General features: G+C 43.2%; 1 protein-coding gene across 1 annotated transcript; it reads right to left on the bottom strand.

The window, feature by feature from the left end:
- Window positions 1-1,981: 1,981 nt before the first annotated feature.
- LOC129376483 (type-2 ice-structuring protein-like) lies at window positions 1,982-14,942 on the bottom strand. Its single transcript, XM_055056101.1, is given in 11 exon segments — window positions 1,982-2,107; window positions 5,326-5,437; window positions 5,536-5,638; window positions 6,205-6,238; window positions 9,070-9,132; window positions 9,555-9,647; window positions 9,650-9,665; window positions 9,745-9,879; window positions 9,960-10,063; window positions 14,412-14,544; window positions 14,620-14,942. Coding segments are annotated over 10 exon segments (831 nt in total). The 5' UTR covers window positions 14,509-14,544; window positions 14,620-14,942; the 3' UTR covers window positions 1,982-2,033.
- Window positions 14,943-16,375: the final 1,433 nt, after the last annotated feature.

The raw sequence follows: 16,375 nt of genomic DNA, 5'->3' as shown, positions 1-16,375 counted from the left end.
AAATATTTTACGAGAATTTATACTGCATCACAAGCTACAGAAAACATTTCATTGTGCAAAATGTGAATGTTTTAATATGAACAAACTTTTATATCTGAAAGGTGTAATGTCTCATTTCTCACCCTGGCTGAAGCAGGACTCTTACTTATAGCAAACGAATGAAAATTGCTGATGTAATTTGATTTTTTTAATAAGCAATGCAACTTTCTATGATCCCAGATTTATGACACTTGTGCGTGGCCACGCCGTGTACACTGATGATGCTCACAGTGGTCCTCAGTGTGCCCAGGAAGCTTGTGTGTATGCCCAGACACATGAATAATTAGAGGGAACATTGCCTGAGAGTGGTCATCCTTGTGTCCTAACAATGGGATATCAGCGGAAGACTTCCAGAACATCCTGTGGGATAGTGTATTGGTCAATTGTTTGCATGAATGTGTGAAAAAGTTTACTTCTTTGTCTATTGACATAATAAAAGGCAGTTGGGGACTGAGAGCCTGCGGAGTTGATCCCAGACAGAGTTTGGCAGCGGTTCTCCGCGTCGGGCTCTGCTCCCCTCTTCTGCAGAAAAGTAATTTGTGTCTTTGGTTGATTCTTGCAGGTTGGGGAACAACATAAACCCAACATTTTGTCTAAAAACGGATGGTTTTTTTTGTTTGTTTTTTTGGGGGCTTTTTTTGCTAAATATTGTTAGAAAGTCACAGAATTGGCAACAGATGGGCGACCATTGTTTAATGATAATGAGCAACCATGACATGCTGGACGGGTATTTCAGTCAAATCTCTGTCATGGCAGATCAGAGGAGGACAGTGGTTGATCTATTGACCTCTGCTGATTTATCAGCACCTCTAGTGTTCGTGGCATTCGTCTTAATGATGCAACATTACACTTATTATAAAGAAGCTAACTCCCTCAATGACAGGAAAACCAGTGACTCTTGTGCAGATCAGAACCAGGATGTGTGTACAGTGTACAATGAACAGTGAAGACATTCAAATCATAAATATATGAAATATACTGAAGAAAAAGTATTGTTTTATTAAAGTGTACTACAAGAACATTTACTAAGGATCAGAATTGTGATTCCAAGCAGTCACATTGAGTAAATCAGAAAACAATGACAAAAAACACCAGATAATGTTTATCAGTAGAGCTACAATCTGGAGCAGCTGTAGATAATCTAAACTAGAGTTGGTTTGTGTTTCTGTGTTTTAGTAACTTAAGCAGGGCTTGATAAGGAATAAATACTCACTGCAAAAAAGGTACTGGATACCACTGGTCAGAGCCATCATGGAGAAAACCATCAGGAACACAGCCGACAACTTCATGATGGAGATGAAGTGATGGGGCAAGCTGAAGGCAAACTGAAATAAAGCATACGTGTTAATAAAATTCAAACATGTTGGTAAAAAAGATGAGCAGAAATTTGTTCAGCGAACCTGATGAAGAGTGATCCGTGTTCTTAGCCAGCAAAGAGGACGGATGATTCTTCTACAAGGCTACAATGTAGCCTTCACTGCAGAATCACTAGATATTTATAGAGCTTCTAGTCTTGATACAACATGAGGAAATGATACTGACAAACATTGCACAGAATTGCATAACCAGGTCATTCATACTTTCATTAGTTCCAGTGCAATAAAATGTCACTTGAAATGAAATTTTTGGTGATTCAATGAGAGCAGTGTTAGAAATAATTCAGGAAACAGAGCACAACAAATACACATAATAAACCGTCTTGTTTTGATTCTTCAAAGTTTTATTTTTGCTCAGCCAAAGAATAGAAGAAAGTTTTGCATAGAAGATTCTTTCTTAAAACTTATTCAGTCTGACTTTATTACAGAGAGACAATCCAGCTGCTGTTTGCTTTTCGCTTCATTGCTTAGGTTGCATTAAAGAAAGAAGTTATAGAAAGTAGAGAAGCAGAAATATCTTTAGGGTCTTCTATGAAGATGCAAAAAGGCAGAAAAATATAAACAGCAGCTCTGATCCTCCACTGGTTCTGTTCAACACATCAGGCCTTTTTAGTAACTTCACAGTCTGCTTTTCTTGATGCAGACAGAAGGCAGCTTGTAATGACGCTCCAGGTCATCCCAGCATTTTTCAGCTAAAAGCAAGAGGACAAATTATCAGTCGAGCATCACGTAGTGAAAACCCTGAGATGATCGATGCAGGATTATGAAAACGATTGGAAAGGATGATGAAATGAATCATCTTGCCACAAAAAATGAATATAAACTCCTGCTGTGGAAAACATACAGAATTTTTATCTTGTCTGAAGTTAAATAAGTTCAAACTTCTCTTTTTTAGGTCAGTTAAAGTTACTAGAATAATTTATTTTTAGTAAATGCCAGAAAACTAAACCATTTGAGAAACCAGTTCTGTAATTTTCTTCAAATTCAGAAGTTTCTCTTATCCCCAAAACTGAGCAAAATGTATGAAAACATCGGATTTAACTTAATCAATGGACTATCTCAAGCTGGAAACAAGAAACTGCTGTGCCATTGTCCTCACTGAAACATGGCTCAGTGCATCGGTCCCAGATAGCGCAGTTAGCCTGGACGGCTAACAACATTCAGAGCCGACAGAAGCGGTGCTCTCACAGGTAAAACCCGAGGGGGTGGCGTTTGCATCTACACGACGAACAGCTGGTGTAACAACGCTTCCAGGGTCTCCAGTCACTGCTCTATAGACATTGAACTCCTGACTGAGATGTCGACCCTTTTATCTGCCACGTGAATTCACCAGCGTCACCATTGTTGCTGTTTACATCCCACCCAGCGCCAACACAAAGCAAGCCCTCAGTGTTCTCTACAACAACATCACGGACGGCAAGCCACACAACCGGAAGGTGTTTTTATTGTTGCTGGCGACTTCAACCAGGGCCAGGCCAACATGAAGACCGTGCTTCCAAACTTTCACCAACATGTGGACTTTGCTACTAGAGGGGAGAACACTCTGGACCTTGTCTACACCAACATAAAGAAGGCCTACAGAGCAGCCCCCCGCCCCCACCTGGGCTCCTCAGACCATCTCTCTGTCATGCTAATTCCTGCATACCAGCCCGGCTCATCAGAGAGAGACCTGCAGTGAAGAAGGTGAGAGTATGGCCTGAGGGTGCCATGTCTGCACTGCAGGACTGTTTTGAGTGCACTGAATGGGGCATCTTCAAGGAGGCAGCAACAGACAACCAGCGCACCAACGTGGAGGAGTATGCTGCATCTGTATCTGACTATATCAGTTGGTGCAAAGAGACAGCAACAAAAACAATAGTCACTCGGGCAAACAAGAAACCTTGGATGACCAAGGAGGAGGGAACGAACCTGAGAGAATGCAATGCTGCTTTCAGATCTGGTGATGCTGCGGCTCTCAGGTCTGCAATGGTCAACCTGAACCGGGCCATCAGAGACGCGAAGCGAGCCCACAGCCGGAAAATCCAGGGTCTCTTCCAGGACTCCAACAACACCAGGAAACTGTGGCAGGGCATCCAGTCTATCACAGACTACAAACCCACACCCCCATCCTGCCAGACCGACACTGGCTTCCTCAACGAGCTCAACAACTTCTTCAGAAGATTTGAGGAGCTGAACAACAACCCTGCGAGGAAAGCGACACCACACCCCGATGAACAGGCGCTCAGACTAGAATTATCAGCAGTGCGGAAGGTTCTGAGGAAGGTCAACGCGCGGAAAGCTGCAGGTCCGGACAACATTCCAGGTCTGCTAATCAAGGAATGCTCGGACCAGCTGGCCCACATGCTCACGGACATCTTCAACACGTTCCTGGACCAGGCTGTCGTCCCACGGTGCTTCAAGTCTGCCACTGTCGTTCCGGTCCCGAAGTCAACCACCATCACATGCCTTAACGACTTCCGCTCCGTCGCACTGACATCCACCATCATGAAGTGCTTCGAAAGACTTGTTAAGGACCACATCATCTCCACGCTCCCCCCATCACACGACCCTTTCCAGTTTGCATACCAGTCCAAGCGCAGTGCTGAGGATGCAGTCTCCACTGCTCTCCACCTGAGCCTGGAGCATCTGGAGGAGAAGAACACCCACATGCGGATGCTGTTCCTGGACCTCAGCTCAGCGTTCAACACGATCATCCCCCAAGACCTGGTGGGCAAACTGGGCCCCTTAGGAATTAACACCCCCCTCTGCAACTGGCCGCTGGACTTCCTCACTGACAGAACCCAGGCTGTCAGATTGGAGAACAACACCTCCAATGTCATCACCCTGAACACCGGCACCCCTCAGGGCTGTGTCCTGAGCCCCCTGCTGTTGACCCACGACTGCCATCCACACTTCAGATCCAACCACATCCTGAAGTACGCGGACGACACCACAGTGGTGGGCCTCATCCGGGACAACAACGAGACGGCCTATAGGGATGAGGTGCGGCATCTGGTGGACCAAGGAGATCATCGTAGACTTCAGGAAATCCAGACCCACCCACACACCACTCCTCATCAAATACTCAGTTGTGGAGGTCGTCAGCAGCACCAAGTTCCTGGGGGTGCACATCAACGAAGACCTCAGCTGGTCTCCCCACATCTCCTCACTGGTGAAGAAGGGCCAGCAGCGCATGCACTTCCTGCGTCGGATGAAGAGAGCATCCCTCCCGCCCCCCATCCTTCAGACCTTCTACAAAGGGACCATTGAGAGCCTACTGACCAGCTACATCTCCATCTGGTCTGGGAGCTGCAGGGCCTCTGACTGGAAGTCTCTACAGAGGGTGGTGAGGACAGGGGAGAAGATCACGGGGGCTCTGCTCCCCTGCATCAAGGACATCGCAGAGAGGCGCTGCCTATCTCGCGCTCACCAGATCCTCTCCGACCCCACCCACCCCAACCATGGACTGTTTTCCCCCCTGGCGTCTGGAAGAAGGTTCCACAGCATCTTGTGCAGAACAACCAGACTACTGAACAGTTTTTTCCCCTGGACCATCACACTGCTTAACGCCACGTAACACCCCTCCACACACACACACTCACAAACCAAATCACCCTCCCCCCCATGGACATGGTCAATACATGCACTTTAGTTTAGTTTTGTTCACAACACTGAACCTGTGTATTCTATGGCACTTGTATTGTATTTATTTATTTATTGTGTAGCATAAGGTGTTAGCTCTGTTACACTGGTAGCCAAGTAACGACATTTGTTGTCAAGACTCACCTTGTGTTTTTTTGTACAATGACAATAAAGGAAGTCTAAGTCTATGATGAGCGTTTACAAAAATGTTTACATGGAGAGTAAATAAGCTTTTCACCCACAAGTCCATTCATCAAGTGAAAAATCAGACGTGCGATATTTTCTTTACCTGACATGTTCCTCTGCATACAGTGCTGGTTGAATCCACCATTATTAGGCTCTCCTTGACACCAGTATGTGAACGTCACAGGAAATTCATCGCTCCACCACCAGGATCCCTCCTAGAATAGTGTTCAGCAGATTACACATTTCAGTCAGTGTTACACAAAAACTAAACATAAAGTTGATAAGGAATAAATACTCACTAAAATAGATGTACCTGAAACCACTGGTAAAAGCCATCATGGAGAAAACCATCAGGAACACAGCCGACAACTTCATGATGGAGATCAAGTGATGGGGCAAGCTGAAGGCAAACTGAAATAAAGCATACGTGTTAATAAAATTCAAACATGTTAAAAAAGATGAGCAGAAATTTGTTCAGCGAACCTGATGAAGAGTGATTCGTGTTCTTAGCCAGCAAAATGTCATGTCCAGTGTTTCCCTGAGTCTCGTTGTCTCCTTGTTGTCCTGTCTCCCCATTAAATCTCCCATGTGTGTCCATCTCCCTGATTAGCCCCTGTGTATTTAGTCCCTCATGTTTCCTATCTTCCTCGTCGGGTCCTTGTCGTTGTGACGTCTTCCTCGTCAGCTCCTGATGCTGTGCTGTGTGCACGTTCTCCTCCGTCGTTTTCTCGTAGTTCCTCCTAGTTCCTAGTAGTTCCCTCATTATTCAATGTAGTTATGCCTACCTGTTTCTCCACCTGTATGACCTGTTGCTACCGGGGTGAGCATCAGCTACGCTCTAACTTGCTGCCAGGCCGCGAACTCTGCAACTATTTTATTTTTGGATTATTCATTGTTTATTTTTGGACTGTTTGTTATTTTGGACTGTCCCACTTCTGTTTGTGTTTTGGATTATTATTTATTAAACCCCTCAACCTCATACCTGGGGTTTCTGCGATCACTCATTCCTTCCACACCTTAAAAAAACACAGCATTGTGACACAAAGAGGACGAATCATTCTTCTACAAGGCTACAATGTAGCTTTCACTGCAGAATCACTAGATATTTATAGAGCTTCTAATCTTGATACAACATGAGGAAATGATACTGACAAATATTGCACAGAATTGCATAACCAGGTCGTTCATACTTTCATTAGTTCCAGTGCAATAACATGTCACTTAAAATGAAATTTTTGGTGATTCAATGAGAGCAGCTCCAGAACAAAGTAAAGACTAAAATACATCAGCAGGTGATATAAAGCAACTTTTCTCTGTTTTTATGAGCAAAGAACCATCAGGTTTGACTAGAACTTGTTATAATGTGATATTTATATTGTAATAACTAGCATATGATAGTGTTAGAAAAATAATTCAGGAAACAGAGCATGTCAAGAGAAGTGGAGTTTTGATGACTTTATTAAGTCCTTTGGGACAATTGAGGATGAAGAATCTGCAGAAGGTGTTGGACCCCCAGCATGGGAAGGTCTGACCTCGAAGAGGGGGTGTCAAGAAAATCCGAGATAATCCCACTTCCCCATGCTGGAGATTTTAGTTAACAGTAACCACAAATAAAGTTACCTTTAAAATAAGTCACACAAATCACATCTAGATCCAACAGTAGAACCAGACTGCAATAAAATAAATCTGGTTGTGTGTGTTGTTTTGTCTCCTGCAAACTTAGCTTTAATTATACTTATTTATTTCTATCTAATCATAAGAAATCATAGTCCGAGAGAGAGATGAGACAGGAAGAGCAGGTTTCCTGGAAAAAGAGGAAGTAAGTTTCCAGCTTGTAGCTGTATAAAAATAGCTGAGACTATTCCTTGTTTAAAAGCATAAAAATTTTAAAGGATAAAATCTAAACATTTTGAGTAATTAGATAAGATTTAAAGTAAAGTATTTATATTAATATTGGTTTACTTATAACAATACTTACTGTAACTTGTGGAAAAACGTACAAGTAAGACAAGTAACTGTAACTTTGGTATCAAATAAGGAAAGACTAATAAGTTGTGGTTATCATAAAATTATAAATGAATGCTAAAAAGAAACTAAAGGTTTATGAATGTGATTTTAACATTGAACTTGAAATGGTGTAAAACATGTAACTGCTATTAAAGATCACTGATGATGTGTTGGAGGTAGATAGTAGGTGAAAGGTCAGGGTAAAATGGGGACAAACGGAAAGCAGAGATGACCAAGACCTTATTAGGAGATAGCTTGTTGAACAGCTTACATGTGTCAGAGACATGGGAGGAACATTGAGCAACCCTGAGACATTAGCCAAGAAATCAGGACAAAATGTCTCTAAGACAGTGATGGATATGAGTTTATCTGTCCAAACATGTTACCCAATAAAGCACAGCAACAGTGTTAGCCAATGAAAATGCACTGAAAGCGGTATAAACCCTATATAAGGGGAGAGCAAAAGAGGAATCTTTGGTTGGATCCTCCAGGCAGCTTCGAGTCAAGACCGAGACGGACAAAGAACTCTGCAGCTGAAGAAGAGCCGGGGCCACAGAGCCGAAGACTGTCCTGTGCACGGGACCAACCCATGAGCCCCGCAACATGTGGCTTCAAATTGGACTTCTCTCATCGGCTGGGTTCAGACCCAAAGGACAAAGATGAAGATCAAGACAAAGACAAAGATCCAAGTCCTGTGTGACCTCATCATCCATGCAGAGATGACAGCTCATCAGACCAACAGGGATCCCTGCCTTCATCAATCAACCTCCTCTTCCTCCTGCTGCAACACCTTCTTCATCATCGATCCAGTTCTGGGGTTCGAGACACCGAACTACGTCCACTCTCTAAAAAGTTCCCTTTTTAGTTATTAGTATCAGCGTTAGGGAAAGACAGGCTGGATTATTGATTTTACTTATTTGATTATTTCTGCTACTTAATTAAGCTGTACTGACCCTTGCAAAATTGCTTTACCAATAAAATATTTCGCATAAAGAAAATCTAAAAGATGTTGTGGACATTCAATTAATGAGTCCCATCAAGTTCTTTGATGGTAGTAAAATAGCTGTGATGTTTGATTCTGGGGAAGAAAACTAGGTAAGTTTTCTAGGTTGCTTTAGCCCAATTTAAAACAACATCCTTGGGACTCACCCGAGTCACTAAAACCAACCTGATTCAGTAACAAGTGCAAGTTGCAAAAAGAGAAGGAGCGACCGTTAACAGATGTGCTCCTTGGAACTAGTTGGCTGTATGCTGCTCAGTCTGGCTAATTCACAGGGGAAGAAGGGTGGCACATCTGGATGTAGGCCGTTAGTAGTCAGGCGAATCCTTTCTGGAAACCAGATTTAAACAGAGTTTACTTCAGTCCTGGATAGGGTAAATCCCAGCAGATTTAGGAAACTCAATTTACCCGTTAGATGGAGAGCTGGTAGCACATCTCCCCTCTCAGAAGAGGAAGTAGTGACTGAGAGAATAGAGAGTGAAGGAGGGGGGAGCGGCAACACAAGCACAACAAACACACATAATAAACCATCTTGTTTTGATTCTTCAAAGTTTTATTTTTGCTCAGCCAAAGAATAGCAGAAAGTTTTGCATAGAAGATTCTTTCTTATAACTCATTGAGTCTGACTTTATTACAGAGACAATCCAGCTGCTGTTTGCTTGTCACTTCATTGCTTAGGTTGCATTAAAGAGAGAAATGACAGGAAGTAGAGAAGCAGAAAATATCTTTTGGGTTTTCTATGAAGATGCAAAAAGGCAGAAAAACAGAAACAGCAGCTCTGATCCTCCACTGGTTCTGTTCAACACATCAGGCCTTTTTAGTAACTTCACAGTTTTCAGAGTTTCTTGAAGCAGACAGAAGGCAGCTTGCGATTACACTCCACGTCATCCCAGCATTTTTCAACTAAAAGCAAGAGGACAAATTATCAGTCAAGCATCACGTAGTGAAAACCCTGAGATGATCGATGCAGGATTACGAAAATGATTGGAAAGGATGATGAAATGAATCATCTTCCCACAAAAAATGAATGTAAACTCCTACTGTCTGAAGTTAAATAAGTTCAAACTTCTCTTTTAGGTCAGTTAAAGTTACTAGAATAATTTATTTTTAGTAAATGCCAGAAAACTAAACCATTTGAGAAACCAGTTCTGTAATTTTCTTCAAATTCAGAAGTTTACTTATCCCCAAAACTGAGCAAAATGTATAACAACATCTGATTTAACTTAAGATGAGCGTTTAGAAATGTTTACATGGAGAGTAAATAAGCTTTTCACCCACAAGTCCATTCATCAAGTGAAAATCAGACGTACAATATTTTCTTTTACCTGACATGTTCATCTGCATACAGTGCTGGTTGCGTCCAAGATTATTAGGCTCTCCTCGACACCAGAATGTGAAGCTCACAGGAAATTCATCGCCCACCACCAGGTTCCCTCCTAGAATAGTGTTCAGCAGATTATACATTTCAGTCAGTGTTACACAAAATACTGACATAAAGTGTACTGGCAGAAATACCTGCTGTGTATCAGAGCCTCCCAGCCATGCTGGATCAGCTCTACCAGTTTTGTCACGTATCAGTCTCTGAACCTCGCTGTAGTAGTACATGCTATAAATTGATGCAAGGTTTCCTCCCATGGACCGACAGTTTTTCTACAGAAAAACGGACAGAAGTGTTTAATGACAATAGTGATTTTTTTAGTTATTTTAGATAAATCTTTTTGGGAAATCACCTCAGCATCAGCCCAAGTGCGTGTGCTAACATAGCGAAAGCAGTGAGGGGTGATTTTCCTCCAACCATGCGGACAGGGCTCCCAAAAATGTGACAAAAGTGGACCTGATGACAAACAAAATCCAGTCAAAAGCTTTATCTCAGTTTTCTGGCTGATCAACAATTAAAAAGTTTGACCTTCTGATTTGAGCTAAAACAGCTTTTTTTGTGTTAGGAACATTATCTAAGTACATTTTCTTTTATTTGAATGGTTATGTTTTCATATTATTCTGTGTGTTGTTTTCTTGACTCCTTTCCTTTATGGTATACTCTTAACTGCTTATCTAAGTGCTTTTCCTTAAGGGTTAGAGATGTTTTACACATTCCTGTATTACGAGCTGCTTTGATCTTTATCTGTATCCTGAGAGTGGTCATCCTTGTGTCCTAACAATGGGATATCAAAGGAAGACTTCCAGAACATCCTGTGGGATAGTGTATTATTGGTCAATTGTTTGCATGAATGTGTGAAAAAGTCTACTTCTTTGTCTATTGACATAATAAAAGGCAGTTGGGGACTGAGAGCCTGCGGAGTTGATCCAAGACAGAGTTTGGCAGCGGTTCTCCGCGTCGGGCTCTGCTCCCCTCTTCTGCAGAAAAGTAATTTGTGTCTTTGGTTGATTCTTGCAGGTTGGGGAGCAACATAAACCCAACATTTTGTCTAAAAAGATGGGTTTTTTTTTTTTTTTTTTTTTTTTTTGGGCGACCATTGTTTAATGATAATGAGCAACCATGACCTGCTGGATGGGTATTTCAGTCAAATCTCTGTCATGGCAGATCAGAGGAGGACACTGGTTGATCTATTGACCTCTGCTGATTTATCAGCACCTCTAGTGTTCGTGGCATTCGTCTTAATGATGCAACATTACACTTATTATAAAGAAGCTAACTCCCTCAATGACAGGAAAACCAGTGACTCTTGTGCAAATCAGAACCAGGATGTGTGTACAGTGTACAATGAACAGTGAAGACATTCAAATCATAAATATATGAAATATACTGAAGAAAAAGTATTGTTTTATTAAAGTGTACTACAAGATGTGTCACATTTACTAAAGTCAGAATTGTGATTCCAAGCAGTCACACTGAGGAAATCAGAAAACAATGACAAAAAGCACCAGATAATGTTTATCAGTAGAGCTACAATCTGGAGCAGCTGTAGATAATCTAAACTAGAGTTGGTTTGTGTTTCTGTGTTTTAGTAACTTAAGCAGGGCTTGATCAGGAAGAAATACTCACTGCAAAAACGGTTCTCGGAACCACTGGTCAGGGCCATCATGGAGAAAACCATCAGGAACACAGCCGACAACTTCATGATGGAGATGAAGTGATGGGGCAAGTTGAAGGCAAACTGAAATAAAGCATACGTGTAATAAAATTCAAACATGTTGTTAAAAAAGATGAGCAGAAATTTGTTCAGCAAACCTGATGAAGAGTGATCCGTGTTCTTAGCCAGCAAAGAGGACGGATGATTCTTCTACAAGGCTACAATGTAGCCTTCACTGCAGAATCACTAGATATTTATAGAGCTTCTAATCTTGATACAACATGAGGAAATGATACTGACAAACATTGCACAGAATTGCATAACCAGGTCGTTCATACTTTCATTAGTTCCAGTGCAATAAAATGTCACTTGAAATGAAATTTTGGTGATTCAATGAGAGCAGCTTCAGAACACAGTAAAGACTAAAATACATCAGCAGGTGATAAAAAGCAACTTTTCTCTGCTTTTATGAGCAAAGAACCATCAGGTTTGACTAGAACTTGTTATAATGTGATATTTATATTGTAATAACTAGCATATGATAGTGTTAGAAATAATTCAGCAAACAGAGCACAACACACATAATAAACCATCTTGTTTTGATTCTTCAAAGTTTTATTTTTGCTCAGCCAAAGAATTGAAGAAAGTTTTGCATAGAAGATTCTTTCTTAAAACTCATTCAGTCTGACTTTATTACAGAGACAATCCAGCTGCTGTTTGCTTGTCGCTTCATTGCTTAGGTTGCATTAAAGAGAGAAATTAAAGAAAGTAGAGAAGCAGAAATATCTTTTGGGTTTTCTATGAAGATGCAAAAAGGCAGGAAAACAGAAACAGCAGCTCTGATTCTCCACTGGTTCTGTTTTACACATCAGGCCTTTTTAGTAACTTCACAGTTTTCAGAGTTTCTTCATGCAGACAAAAGGCAGGTGGGTACCACACCATATGTCATCCCAGCATTTTTCATCTAAAAGCAAGAGGACAAATTATCAGTCAAGCATCACGTACTGAAAACCCTGAGATGATAGATGCAGGATTATGAAAATGATTGGAAAGGATGATGAAATGAATCATCTTGCCACAAAAAATGAATATAAACTCCTGCTGTGGAAAACATACAGAATTTTTATCTTGTCTGAAGTTAAATAAGTCTGACCTTCTCTTTTTTAGGTCAGTTAAAGTTACTAGAATAATTTATTTTCAGTAAATGCCAGAAAACTAAACCATTTGAGAAACCAGTTCTGTAATTTTCTTCAAATTCAGAAGTTTACTTATCCCCAAACTGAGCAAAATGTATGAAAACATCAGATTTAACTTAAGATGAGCGTTTAGAAAAATGTTTACATTTACAGTAAATAAGCTTTTCACCCACAAGTCCATTCATCAAGTGAAAAATCAGACGTACGATATTTTCTTTTACCTGAAAAGTTCATCTGCATACAGTGCTGGTCACGAAAAAAACCATTATTAGGCTCTCCTGGACACCAGTTTGTGAAGCTCACAGGAAATTCATCGCTCCACCACCAGAATCCCTCCTAGAATAGTGTTCAGCAGATTACACATTTCAGTCAGTGTTACTCAAAAAACTAACATAAAGTGTACTGGCAGAAATACCCGGTGTTCGTCAGAGCCTCCCAGCCATGCTGGATCAGCTCTACCAGTTTTGTCACGTATCAGTCTCTGAACCTCGCCATAGTAGTACATGTCATGAATTGATGCAAGGTTTGCTCCCATGGACCGACAGTTTTTCTACAGAAAAACAGACAGGAGTGTTTAATGAGAATAGTGAAGAACAGTAAATAGTTATTTTAGAGAAATCTTTTTGGGAAATCACCTCAGCATCATACCAAGACATGCTTGTGCCAACATAGCGAAAGCAGTGAGGGGTGATTTTCCTCCAACCATGCGGACAGGGCTCCCATATATGTGACAAAAGTGGACCTGATGACAAACAAAATTCCAGTCAAAAGCTTTATCTCAGTTTTCTGGCTGATCAACAATTAAAAAGTTTGACCTTCTGATTTTAGCTAAAACAGCTTTTTTTGTGTTAGGAACATTATCTAAATACATTTTCTTTGATTTGAATGGTTATGTTTTCATATTATTATTCTGTGTGTTGTTTTCTTGACTCCTTTCCTTTATGGTATACTCTTATCTGCTTATCTAAGTGCTTTTCCTTAAGGGTTAGAGATGTTTTACACATTCCTGTATTACGAGCTGCTTTGATCTTTATCTGTATCCTGAGAGTGGTCATCCTTGTGTCCTAACAATGGGATATCATAGGAAGACTTCCAGAACATCCTGTGGGATAGTGTATTGGTCAATTGTTTGCATGAATGTGTGAAAAAGTTTACTTCTTTGTCTATTGACATAATAAAAGGCAGTTGGGGACTGAGAGCCTGCGGAGTTGATCCCAGACAGAGTTTGGCAGCGGTTCTCCGGGTCGGGCTCTGCTCCCCTCTTCTGCAGAAAAGTAATTTGTGTCTTTGGTTGATTCTTGCAGGTTGGGGAACAACATAAACCCAACATTTTGTCTAAAAACAGATGGGTTTTTTTTTGTTTTTGTATTTTTGCTAAATATAGTTAGAAAGTCACAGAATTGGCAACAGATGGGTGACCATTGTTTAATGAAAATGAGCAACCATGACCTGCTGGACGGGTATTTCAGTCAAATCTCTGTCATGGCAGATCAGAGGAGGACAGTGGTTGATCTATTGACCTCTGCTGATTTATCAGCACCTCTAGTGTTCATGGCATTCGTCTTCATGATGCAACATTACAGTTATTATAAAGAAGCTAACTCCCTCAATGACAGGAAAACCAGTGACTCTTGTGCAGATCAGAACCAGGATGTGTGTACAGTGTACAATGAACAGTGAAGACATTCAAATCATAAATATATAAAATATACTGAAGAAAAAGTATTGTTTTATTAAAGTGTACTACAAGAAGATGTGTCACATTTACTAAAGTCAGAATTGTGATTCCAAGCAGTCACATTGAGGAAATCAGAAAACAATGACAAAAAAAACCAGATAATGTTTATCAGTAGAGCTACAATCTGGAGCAGCTGTAGATAATCTAAACTAGAGTTGGTTTGTGTTTCTGTGTTTTAGTAACTTAAGCAGGGCTTGATAAGGAATAAATACTCACTGCAATAATGGTTCTCGGAACCACTCTGACCATCAGTCACCATGATGGTCAGAGCCATCATGGAGAAAACCATCAGGAACACAGCCAACAACTTCATGATGGAGATGAAGTGATGGGGCAAGCTGAAGGCAAACTGAAATAAAGCATACGTGTTAATAAAATTCAAACATGTTGGTAAAAAAGATGAGCAGAAATTTGTTCAGCAAACCTGATGAAGAGTGATCCGTGTTCTTAGCCAGCAAAGTGGACGGATGATTCTTCTACAAGGCTACAATGTAGCCTTCACTGCAGAATCACTAGATATTTATAGAGCTTCTAGTCTTGATACAACATGAGGAAATGATACTGACAAACATTGCACAGAATTGCATAACCAGGTCGTTCATACTTTCATTAGTTCCAGTGCAATAAAATGTCACTTGAAATGAAATTTTTGGTGATTCATTGAGAGCAGCTCCAGAACAAAGTAAAGACTAAAATACATCAGCAGGTGATATAAAGCAACTTTTCTCTGTTTTTGTGATATTTATATTGTAACTCAGGACACAGAAACTCAGAATTAAACACAGAAAAACACAGAACCTGACAGTACCCCCCCCCCCTTAAAGGGCAGCTACCAGACGCCCAAAAACAAAATCCAAAACCCAAAAACCAGGGTGGGCGGAGGGGCGATGGAATGAGGGCCAGAGTCCAGAAAACAAAAAACTACCCACAAAAGGTGGGCGGAAACAAAAGGAGGGGCCAAGAGTCCATAACTAAACAGAAAGTGGGCAGAGGCGTCGAGGAAGGTCCGGAGGGCGTCCTCGGCGCCAAGGGACACTAGGGGGCTCTGGAGGGACGCTAGGAGGCTCTGGAGGGACGCTAGGGGGCTCTGGAGGAGCGCTAGGGGACACTGGAGGAGCGCTAGGGGACACTGGAGGAGCGCTAGGGGACACTGGAGGAGCGCTAGGGGACACTGGAGGAGCGCTAGGGGACACTGGAGGAGCGCTAGGGGACACTGGAGGAGCGCTAGGGGACACTGGAGGAGCGCTAGGGGACACTGGAGGAGCGCTAGGGGACACTGGAGGAGCGCTAGGGGACACTGGAGGAGCGCTAGGGGACACTGGAGGAGCGCTAGGGGGCACAGGAGGAGCGCTAGAAGGCACAGGAGGAACACTAGGGATCTCGGAAGGAGCACTAGGGACAGAGGCTGCCGGAGCAGCGGCACGAGGAGCAGAGTCCACGGAGGCCGGAGCGGAATCCGGTGTAGCAGGAGCCGGAGCGGAATCCGGCGTAGCAGGAGCCGGAGCGGAATCCGGCGTAGCAGGAGCCGAAGTCGGAGCGGAATCCGGCGTAGCAGGAGCCGAAGTCGGAGCGGAGTCCGGCGGCGCAGGAGCCGAAGTCGGAGCGGAGTCCGGCGGCGCAGGAGCCGAAGTCGGAGCGGAGTCCGGCGGCGCAGGAACAGCAGCCGGAGCGGAGTCCAGCGGAGTCCGGCGGAGTCCGGCGGAGCAGGAGCCGAAGCCGGAGCGGAGTCCGGCGGAGCAGGAGCCGAAGCCGGAGCGGAGTCCGGCGGAGCAGGAGCCGAAGCCGGAGCGGAGTCCGGCGGAGCAGGAACAGCAGCCGGAGCGGAGTCCGGCGGCGCAGGAACAGCAGCCGGAGCGGAGTCCAGCGGAGTCCGGCGGAGCAGGAGCCGAAGCCGGAGCGGAGTCCGGCGGAGCAGGAGCCGAAGCCGGAGCGGAGTCCGGCGGAGCAGGAGCCGAAGCCGGAGCGGAGTCCGGCGGCGCAGGAACAGCAGCCGGAGCGGAATCCGGCGGCGCAGGAACAGCAGCCGGAGCGGAATCCGGCGGAGCAGGAGCCGAAGCCGGAGCGGAATCCGGCGGCGCAAGAACAACAGCCGGCGGAGCGGCACGAGGAACCGAGGCTGGAGCTGGGGCTGGGCTGGCGGAGCGGATGTCCGGCTTGGAAGACCGAGGTTTTGCAGTCAT

This window comes from Poeciliopsis prolifica, unplaced genomic scaffold (assembly GCF_027474105.1).
Source record: "Poeciliopsis prolifica strain line A6 unplaced genomic scaffold, Auburn_PproV2 SCAFFOLD044, whole genome shotgun sequence".
Classification (NCBI taxonomy): Eukaryota; Metazoa; Chordata; class Actinopteri; order Cyprinodontiformes; family Poeciliidae; genus Poeciliopsis; species Poeciliopsis prolifica.
The sequence above is the reverse complement of the archived record's forward strand: the minus strand, read 5'-3'. Positions and strand labels throughout refer to the sequence as shown.